Consider the following 10,179-nt stretch of genomic DNA (forward strand, 5'->3'; position numbering starts at 1 on the left):
CAAGCGCGCGTAAAGAGGTTTCATAAAAAAACCGACTACAAAAAAATCTAAGTCCTATTTAAAAAGTAATTGAAATAGCGCAGTTCAAGCTCACGGATATAACGGAATTACTTCTAATACATATTATATCGATCATGAATAATCGAATTTAAAAGATAGACTATCAAACACAGATTGCTTATATTGATAAAGTAATTGTCAGTTTAGTATAAAAATTATAAGCAGCTTATGTGTGTGTCTTCATTCAGTCAAGGATAGATTAGGTAATACAATGTTGCGATTTGTGGTAGTGCTGTGTGTTGTGGCTCTTGTAAATGGGCAGTCCACGCCAGTCAATCGCTGTGAGTACATAAAACAATACTAATAATCCTAATAATATCATAAACGCGCATGTTTCTATGTATGGATGTTTGTTCATCTTTCACGCAAAAACTACTGAACGGATTTAGACGAAACTTGGTGCACAGATAGTTTATAACCAGGATTAACACAAAGGATCACATTCAATTATTGACAAGCGGGCTCGCAAAAAAAATGGGACCAAAAGACAGCTAAATCACTTTAAACAATAAAAGAATAAAAAAATAGGTTTACCCAGTCCGAAGTTCTGAGGAAAGAGACGGAAAAAAAATAAAGACGTATTAAAAACCACCTTTTTGAAGTCGGGTGAAATTGAAGTATATCATAAGAAGCAAACCAAGAGGAGCTCGTGGCTTACCTACAACTGCACATATTGATCGATCACAGGTTAAGATACGCTTGATACGGCCGGTGCGTGGATGAGTCACCATCTATACCACTATGAATTTCTCCGTGTTTCTGAAGACGCGTAAATTGTGGACTGTTATTTATACTTAGGTAAACATCTTTGACAGTCGTTATAAGCTATGCGCGAGCGATCCCGTGACTTTGGCTAAAGCAGTAGAAGGGGCCCGGGGTGTTTTTAGTCGGTGGAAGTCCGACATCCCCACGCCGTGCCCTCGACGTGGCTTGAAGACATTAGCGTTTCACCCCGGAAAAAAGGGGTAAAATAAGCTAGAAAGTCTGATCCAGCCTTACTAAGGGTTATCGTGTTGCCCAGTTAACTGGGTTGACGAGGTTAGATAGGCAATTGAACCTTGTAAAACAATGGTATTTAGCTGCAAACGGTTGGACAGAAAGCCGACCTCAACATATTTGGGAAGAGACTAGGCTGGAGACTAGACTAGGATGATTGTGATTATAACATGCAATAAAGCTAGAGACAAAAATTAAAAGAATAAAATCTTAAACTGAAACTTTAAATTTTTAAATCCATGATCTGTGTATATGTGTGAGTGACTTGGCTAAACAAAAAAATGTTACATATGTAAAAAGGGGGATCAGCAGAACACCCACTATTTTTTGTAAAGCGGTCAATCCTCATGGAAACCCGCTTCCTCGGAATAGGGAACGGGTAATGTCAGACTCTTACTGACTAAACCCGAACCGCCGTGCTACGTCATCCGCGCTTTTATGTCGGTGTATGGCAATACGTTGCAATCCTTCATACACCGACCGCGGGATCCAGAACACCCCTTTTAAGGCAAAGGCCTCACTTCTATTTGTCCTTTTTGTATGGATAATCAGGAGATATTTGGCAAGCATGTACGAGGAACAAGGGTTTTTGGAGGTGGAGTCTTTGTTAACGTAATCGCTTTTATCGTCAGGTACTTCGAACAACGGTGCATTGCCCATCAACACTTACATCTCGGGGTGCGACTCTCTGCCCTGTGACTTACCTCAGCTGCAGGATGCCGTCATCAACATCATATTCAGAGCACGTCAGTATTCTATTAAATATAATAATAATATTCTACAACATTAACACAACGCCATCTAGTGGCAAACTAAGAAAAGCTTGTATTATGAGTAATAGACAACTGATATACATACTTATATACCTATTTTAAATTCATACACGATATAGATGTATATAAATTACACCCAGACTCAAAACAAATGATCGTGGCCATCACACAAACTTTTTTTCTAGGTGAGAATCGAAACCACGACCTCTGGTATAGCAGACATTGCCACCAACCATTGGAAAAACATCTATTTATCATTACCTATTCATCTCTTTAGTCATCCAATTACATATTTAAAATGTGCCGTGAAACACAGGGTCCGTAATGGTTAAAAAAAAAATTGCCACCTTTAGTTAAGTGTATATTATACACGGTGATTTTTTCGTCGTCTTACAAAAGCAGCCCAGTTCATGTATCCGACGTAAAATACCCCTAGGCGCGATTATTATTTTTTTATCATCAACTAAGATAATAAGTACGAAGAAAATTAATCAAGAGAAATCTGAAATATACTCTTAAAAATGATAAAAACGCCGACGCCCGCGCCCCTCACCATTGTTACAAGGCTCGGACCGTGCTCGCAACAGAGCTGTGTTTCTAAAAAACTACGAATTGCATCATAATTTTGAATAAAAATTGCATTTTTTTTTCAAATCTCATAAATACCTATTTTTTAATCATGAACGTGTTCTAGTCATTGGATACATGAACTGGGCTGCTTTTGTAAGACGACTAAAAAATCACGGTGTATATAAACTAATCAATTCGAATTGATTTTATTTTGTTTTCAGCTGAAACCATGCATAGGATGAGAACTCTGGCGACGGCATATCTTCCTCCCTTGCCTCCTATACTTTACCCTCTCCTAGCAAATGCGGAAACTTGCAACTTCTTAACCAACACCTACTGCCCCGTCATGAAAGGTGAAGTTATACAGTATGTGCTCAGGATGTACATTCAACCATCCTTCCAAGTGGTAAGTGAAACTGTAATATACTTTCTTTGAAGTGAAACATTTTTAAGCGCGAATAGCAGGTAATTGGACGACGATGCAATGGAAGGCCGTTACGGAAATATGTTTTAAATACCTATATATTTTTTTGTCAATAGATAGTATATAAACATTGCCTAAATAAATCATTTTTTTTAATACTTAATAATTTTAGAATTATTTTATATTGAATAATAGTATACAATAGCATTATCTAATTAATGTATTAATTCTTGTCTAAATGATATTTCACTGTCCTCATTCAAAGCTATAAATAAAATTAGTTTTACATCAATGGCGTGTGCGTAACACCCACTTTTTTTGGCTTTATTTTAAGGGTTTTTGTACATCTCTTCTGTCAAGATAAACGCCATTTCAGTCTGCCCGTGACCATGATACCTGCAAGGGTGTCGATACGTCGGGAACTAAAATCTAAGTTTCATTGCTGGGTTTTAGTATATTAATCTAAATTTTACTTTGAGTTTCCTTTCTGCATATATAGGTCCCCTGTAACGGTATCATGAATTCTCACTAAACTAGAGTCATTACCATTAAAATAACGTGTTAAAAGTGCCTGGAAAACGGCCTATTGGATATAAAAACTTTTTGATTTTGATTAAAAACTATTGTGGCATTTGAAGCGAGGTAGCACTCTATTCCCCTTGTTTATATCAAAGAATAAATATATGTGTGATAACTACTAATTAGTATACTCAATTTATTTCAGGGAGTCCAACCAGAGATCGAGTTCAGGATTAACGATCATGACAGAAATAACGCAATAGTCTGCATCCGAGTGCCCATCAGGATCGTAGAAGCTGTCGACAGCAGAACTGGTGCAAGCAATGCTACAGTCTTCGATCAAGCTTAATACGGTATTAACGCATTTAAGAACTACTCGAAAATGTACCAAATTGGTGAATAAAGGATGATAAAAGAGCTCCTTAAATAATAAATTTAATTTTAAACTTGAGTGTTTCACTTAAAGTATATGCAGACCAATAGAAGACAATGATGAAATTTATAATGAAAAATATCAATGTACCAATATTTACCTTAAATTTCAATGTTCACTTAAGTTCTTTTTTTCCTTTAATTTATAATTATTAAATACAAACAGTCGTTATATTAAACATGCCAATAAAAATGACCTATGGACAATGACGATATATAGGTGCCTTTTAAAGAGGATTAGCAACACGGCAGTAACATTGTTTGCTAAATAATAAGCTAGCGGCGCACTGTGAACGGTTAGAAAGTTCCGCAAAGAAATGCTGCTTCGTAAAATCTATAATTAAAGAAGTTCTGATGTTAATAAATTTACTTTTTGTATCTTACTTTAGTGCTTAAATTATATCAAAGGATAATAATTGTATTTAATCTATTTTGTTGAAATGTAATCATTGTTAATTAGAAATAAATTAGAAATAAAGTATTATGTTTTCACATCATAAAACCTTACTGTTACCTATAATATAACCATGTTAAATTGCTTAACTTGTAGTGACTGCCCCTGTTGTGCGCCACCCCTCTGTTTTAATTGTAAACTTTCGTCACGCTTGTACACTTTAGTTCACGCTCGCTCGATAGATGTCACTGTGCTTTGAGAGCCGTTTTCTGAATGGCGGTGTTAAGATTTTCCGCGTCTTAACGACTACCCGAGGCGGCTGTAGTAAAGTCATACTTACCTGGCGTAGGCGAAACCATGATCATGAAGGCGGTTCTCCCAGGGCGAGGCCTTCCCATTGCACTGCGGGCGGGTTGACCCTTGCGATTATCCCTAATGTGGACAACTCGGACGCGTAATTTTTGGTAGTGAGGGACTGCGTACGCGCTGTCCCTCTCAGAATCCCTTGAAACAAACATATGCAGTAGTGTCGCGACGACGCTAACTTGCTTCAAAGAGTTGATGTTGTGATGAACTATGTAAGGGTCAGTAAGGGAACCTTATCTAACTATAACGGTTCTATTTTTTATGAAGATTTACCGATAGAACATTGAAGTTTGAACAATGATTCGCACAAAGTTGAAACTGTTCGCGGCTCTACAAAATTTAAATATACAATATATATTGGTTTGTTAGCCTAAGGTTGACTAAATTAATTTTAATAAATAACAATAATGAACACAACTTAAAAAACGGGATATAAATGTATTGAATTAAAATTTCATTAAGGGATTGAAATCAATTAAAATGTCGTACGAGCTTATTAAGATTAGATCTCCTGTCTTATTTTTTTGTCTCAATTTAAAACATTTTGATTGTAGACAAGCTCGAAACAATGTTGGGTAGCTGGACTGATTAGGATAATAACATGATATGGTAATTATTAAATATGTAATTAGCTCATTAGTGATAACGTTCAGGTGTTCATTACGACGAAATCAGATATATTTTGGATAACAACTGATTTGCAGTTGAAATGTGCTACTGAATATTTATTTAACTTTGGTATAATTTAGGCAAGTTTTCGCACATAAATATGTTGGTATTAGCTTGTAGCAAAGTCGGGAACAAAAGAAATTACTAAGTATCTTAAAAGCAAATAAAAAATACTTGTTGAATGTAAGTCAATGTCAAAATTCATAACCGAGATTATAAAAAATGCATTTCGAAATACCCCAAACAGGTAGTTATGACTAAATCAGCACACACTATCAGGACCCCTAATCCGCCTTTAACAATTTAGCTACCTAATTCCGTATTCACTACATCCTTGGTACAAATGGCCTCTATAACAGGTATTAAAAAAAACACGCGGTTAATATGTTACGATCTTATTATTAATGAAAACGTAACAGAGTATCTAGTATCCGTCCGTCGCAAGGTTGAATGAACTGACTTGTGTTTTTGACTGTCCATGCATTCAGTGTTTTAAATTAAGATCTAATATATAAAATTCCCGTGTCACGATGTTAGTTACCGTACTCCTCCGAAACGGTCCGACCGATTTTTATGAAATTTGTATACGTATTAGGTAGGTCTAAGAATAGAACAACATCTATTTTTCATACCCCTGAGTGACACTAAAAATATATATTTTAAGTATGTTATGGACGAAGTTTTTTGTTTTTATTTTTTATAATGTGGCATTAAAAATACATACAACTAGAAATAATTTATAAGGCAAAACAACGTTTGCTGGGTCAGCTAGTATTGTTATAAAAAATCGAAGATAAACGCATTTAAGGTTTAAAGTTGGGGCTAACAACGTCACCTGTCGGTATGAGTTTACTTACAAGGTGACGTCATATGACATTTCAACTTATTATTTTTTTACGAATGAAAATGAAAAACACAACCGTAAATTAAATAGCTAATAATATTTATATAAAATGTTTATTTAATACTCATTTCCAAATACTTAATTACAGTCCACAATGTAAGCTGTTAAGTGGTAAACTTATGTGTAATAATTAGATCTTTCCGAATATTTTACGAATGAAGGGAGATTGCTGGTATTCCTCGCTCTTGTCTGCGATCCTGGAGTTTGGTTCAGCTATCCTCAGAGGTACACGAATGCAAACTATTGGTCTGTTTGCATCATCTACTATCCTAAACTCAATTTCTGGTTGAATACCCTGAAATAATAAGTCGTAATAAGAATTAGTAACAATTTTTAGTGAATTTGATTTTATATCGGAAACGTTTATTTATTAGGATTTCATGAATAGTTTCGGACCCAACCGACGTCCCTTGTCATGAGCTGAATCAGGGGCGGGCGAGAGAATTGAGTGTGAGTGACCAAGACCACATACGTCAAAAATAATAACAATGTTTTAGTCAAGAAACTATCGTATCTCAGATTCTTTAGGTAGGTATTTATAACGCATTTTTCTGTCCATCGCACGCATATTTAGCTTCATAAAGACTAAAGTTTTCTCTAAGATCTTGAATTAGAAACATCATAGGTCGACGACTGCAGTCTCCAAGATGTAAAATATGTATGTCTCCAACTATCAATATCCATACAATTTACCTAAGCGACGGCTTACTTCAAACAAATCTATGAGAATTTTTACTCACCACGGGGAAAGACGGTTGAATGTACATCCTGAGGACATACTGAACAACTTCTCCGCCCATCACTGGGCAGTAGGTGTTGGTCAGGAAGTTACAGGTCTCGGCGTTGGTACCAAGAGGGTACGGCAGGCCGAAGGGCCCGCCCAGGTATGCTGTAGCCAGAGTCCTCATAGATTGCATGGTGTATGCTGAAAACAAAGATTATTTTGTAAAATTTTGCGCGCCTTTAAGAACGATATATCATCATCCTATTCTTTTCGGATTCAGTTGGCTTCCAGTCTAACCGGGTGCAGCTAAGTAAAAGTTTGCAAGGAGCGACTGCATATCTGACCTGGGTAATACCATACCCAATAGTAAGACTGGTTGTCAGACTTTCTAGCTTTTGACTAACCGTAACGACTGTCAAAGATGAATAACAGAACGATGTAAGAACGGTAGTCAACTACAATAAGTAAAATCGGAAAACTATTTTTAACTGTGGACTGTCCTTCCGTCTCCAATCACTAAGATACTAACGAGCTTTGAAGATGATGTTAACGACGGCATCCTCAAGTTGTGGCAGACTGCACGGCGGCTGGTCGCACCCCGCGATGTACGTGTTGATCGGCAACTCACCACCGTTTTGCGTACCTGTATAAATAGATCAAGATTAATTTGAATGTATGTATTTTCAATCGACCTCAAAAATGAGGTTCTCAATTTGTCTATTTTTTTTATGTTTGTTTCCTCAGAACTTGAATTGGACAAACTGGTTTAGTTGTTCCTTTATTCAACAACCAACCACCGTGAAATAGCTGACATTTGGTCCCATAAAATCATCAAGTTTGGCTTTCAAATTTTTTATTTGAGGTCGGTTGTATGTTTTTGTTGTGAATGTTATGTATACCGTATTTTTAACCAGCTGTGTCAACCTACTCATGAAGATGAGAGAACACCCGAACGGCGAGCAGGAGGTTCTTACAGATTATCATTTACAGCAGTTGGCAATCAGATTTCCCTCTTACGAGAAAAATAAATATTATCTAGGTATCAAATAGAAAGACCCTGCACCACTCTCATCGCCTCTGAAGGTACGGTTATTGCAATTTTGGATAATAGACCCCATTCTTATCATACATTATTTCAATGCAATCCGTAAGCTTACCGCGAGGTACCTACATCAAAAACTTTTACATAAACGTAACTTGACGGGCCTGTTGATTTTGATCTAGACAGACGGACCGATTTTCAACTGCAAATCTGTCTGTCAAGAGCCTTAGTGGCTCTGTCTGCTACACCAGAGGTCGTCGGTTCGATTCCCACACAAAAATGTTTGCGTGATGAGCACTATAATCTGGTTGGTGTTTGGGTGTTATTTTTCTATTATATACTATGTATGTATTTAAATGATTAGTATGTTTATGAATTGTCCATAACTCATAATACACGCTCGATTCGTTTAAGACTACACGGCGTCGTGTGAAAGTTCCTTTTTTTGTAATACGACTCACGCACAAAGGAATTTACCTAAACTTTGTGTTGCACAAACAAATTACTCCCAAAGTCTGAACAAGCATTTGTGGATCACACAAATACTTGTCGATGATCGCACCCACGACGCGCGCAGTGGGTTTGGCTTGGTGACCTCAACCACTCGGCTATCCGTGCAGTCAAATTGTTTAATACATGCGATTATAAAACTTAAACTTTAAAATTAGATCGTAAAGTACTTACATTGATTGACCTGTGTGGTCTGGCCCTTCGCTAATGCAACCACAGCGCAGAACAAAATCCCAAAACGATACATTGTGACACTATCTTCTTACTGACTTCGAAAACTCGTATTTAAGATATATATACTACTCCACTTTTGTCGAAATCCCCAGGTGTGCTCTTATCAATGATAAAACATTATTTCGTTATATGTTATTTATTTTTGTGATTCATTTGATTACCTAAATCACCTGTGTATTAATTCGTAACGATAATTCAATTTCATTAAGAACTATTTTAGAGTTTTCTTTTGAAAGGATTGATTGATTATCTTAGATTGTAACTTTAGGATTTCTTTTACGTACCTAAGTGTTCTTATCTTTGCCCTAAATCGTTTGCAGGTGTTGATTTTAGAATAGTTTATCGACGTAAGTTTAAAACTCAATGACTAGCCATATTCATTCAAAACTGTTATTATTTTGTCTATAGAAAACAATAATTTTGTATCAGAATATCCAGATAGGAAATGTCGACTCCAGCGTTCTCAAAAAAGACATATATAAGTGATGAAATATCCTATTAACAGAATAAAATATGATTTCATTTCATTTTATTTGGAATAGGGATGACGACTAGGTATAAAAGGAAAAAATCTCATTAGTCCCTCAGTTAGATAATTGAAAAGTATGAGACACGTATTTTTTCCTTTTTCAGAAAAACTAGAATTGACAAAGATTAACCGCTTTGAAGTTAAGGAGAGGGGGCTTGTGACGTAACGATATGGTAAAATTTATACACAATCGTGACGTCACGCGTAAGTTTCATTCACTGTCCTTTGGTCAATTTTTGTTTGAGGGACAAATAAAAAAATACGTGTCCATTATTATACAGAAAACTACAAGACGGACACTGCAAAAAAATTGCCGTCGTCCCTATTCTCAGTCAATCCTGTTTTTGCGTTAAGTACCCCATTTGGCCACATTTAGATAAGGATACGCTCTAATAATATGAACTTACTAATACACGACTGTACTCAAAGGTGACAATATAAACAAAACAAAAAATCTTTCCTCATGTTCACACTTTTACATGGTATTGGATATGGAAAAATGTAGCCCTTGGCTCCATCTATTTTTGTACAAAGCAATGTTACGTAACACATTGTTTCAGTATAGGACTGATAGATGGCGCTGTCAAAATACCCTGGTTTCGCTGCGCAGTCAGTACCTACACTTTTTCAATCGAATCAGCCTTCTAGTGCTAATAATATTAACTTTGATAGTTGTTGGTACAGTGCACTTGCAATCTCTACTGTAATGCGTTCGACAATTTGGACTCGCTGAACGAGAATGCCGTAAGGAGTTTTGCCGATTTCAAAATATGGTAAGTTAAACTGCCTGTTGGCCTTCAACTCATCAGAAAAATAGAATAAAGCAAAGGGGTTTTGAGGAAGCACGAAACATTCTACCCCGCTTAGTATGTAGAAGAAACTAATGCCAGGAACAGCTGCACCAAAACCATCTCATAACGTACTACGTCCTACCTGGGCCGCTGGGACCCAATTCTGCTATTTATAAAGCAGTTGCTACCATGATCATTGCGATCATACTGATAACCGATGATAGAAATTTTCAGTTATTCAT

The 10,179-nt window shown here is 36.3% G+C and overlaps 2 protein-coding genes and 1 non-coding gene across 3 annotated transcripts; 2 read left to right on the forward strand and 1 right to left on the reverse strand.

Moving 5' to 3' along the window:
• The first annotated feature begins 233 nt into the window (after nucleotides 1-233).
• On the forward strand, nucleotides 234-3,788 carry LOC113502973. The gene is made up of 4 exons (XM_026884751.1): nucleotides 234-341; nucleotides 1,689-1,802; nucleotides 2,621-2,805; nucleotides 3,548-3,788. The coding sequence occupies exons 1-4, from the start codon at nucleotides 272-274 to the stop codon at nucleotides 3,689-3,691; spliced, it is 513 nt and encodes a 170-aa protein (XP_026740552.1). The 5' UTR covers nucleotides 234-271; the 3' UTR covers nucleotides 3,692-3,788.
• Nucleotides 3,789-4,500: 712 nt separating this feature from the next.
• On the forward strand, nucleotides 4,501-4,664 carry LOC113503251. The gene has a single exon (XR_003401434.1). It is a non-coding gene; the product is annotated as a U1 spliceosomal RNA (small nuclear RNA).
• A 1,477-nt stretch (nucleotides 4,665-6,141) lies between these two features.
• On the reverse strand, nucleotides 6,142-8,662 carry LOC113502971. The gene is made up of 4 exons (XM_026884749.1): nucleotides 8,558-8,662; nucleotides 7,361-7,474; nucleotides 6,848-7,032; nucleotides 6,142-6,402 (listed from the first exon to the last, which is right to left on the reverse strand). The coding sequence occupies exons 1-4, from the start codon at nucleotides 8,628-8,630 to the stop codon at nucleotides 6,238-6,240; spliced, it is 537 nt and encodes a 178-aa protein (XP_026740550.1). The 5' UTR covers nucleotides 8,631-8,662; the 3' UTR covers nucleotides 6,142-6,237.
• Nucleotides 8,663-10,179: the final 1,517 nt, after the last annotated feature.

Source organism: Trichoplusia ni, chromosome 18 (genome assembly GCF_003590095.1).
Source record: "Trichoplusia ni isolate ovarian cell line Hi5 chromosome 18, tn1, whole genome shotgun sequence".
NCBI classification, from domain to species: Eukaryota; Metazoa; Arthropoda; class Insecta; order Lepidoptera; family Noctuidae; genus Trichoplusia; species Trichoplusia ni.

What these genes read in the sequence shown, in the direction of transcription:
- LOC113502971 (XM_026884749.1), bottom strand. Translation starts at nt 8,630, where the DNA reads ATGTATCGTTTTGGGATTTTGTTCTGCGCTGTGGTTGCATTAGCGAAG. An exon ending in GACCACACAGGTCAATCAAT is followed by an intron (nt 7,475 to 8,557) that starts GTAAGTACTTTA and finishes CTATTTATACAG; the next exon opens with GTACGCAAAACGGTGGTGAG. An exon ending in TTCAACCGTCTTTCCCCGTG is followed by an intron (nt 6,403 to 6,847) that starts GTGAGTAAAAAT and finishes TTATTATTTCAG; the next exon opens with GGTATTCAACCAGAAATTGA.
- LOC113502973 (XM_026884751.1), top strand. Translation starts at nt 272, where the DNA reads ATGTTGCGATTTGTGGTAGTGCTGTGTGTTGTGGCTCTTGTAAATGGG. An exon ending in GTCCACGCCAGTCAATCGCT is followed by an intron (nt 342 to 1,688) that starts GTGAGTACATAA and finishes TTTTATCGTCAG; the next exon opens with GTACTTCGAACAACGGTGCA. An exon ending in CAACATCATATTCAGAGCAC is followed by an intron (nt 1,803 to 2,620) that starts GTCAGTATTCTA and finishes TTTTGTTTTCAG; the next exon opens with CTGAAACCATGCATAGGATG.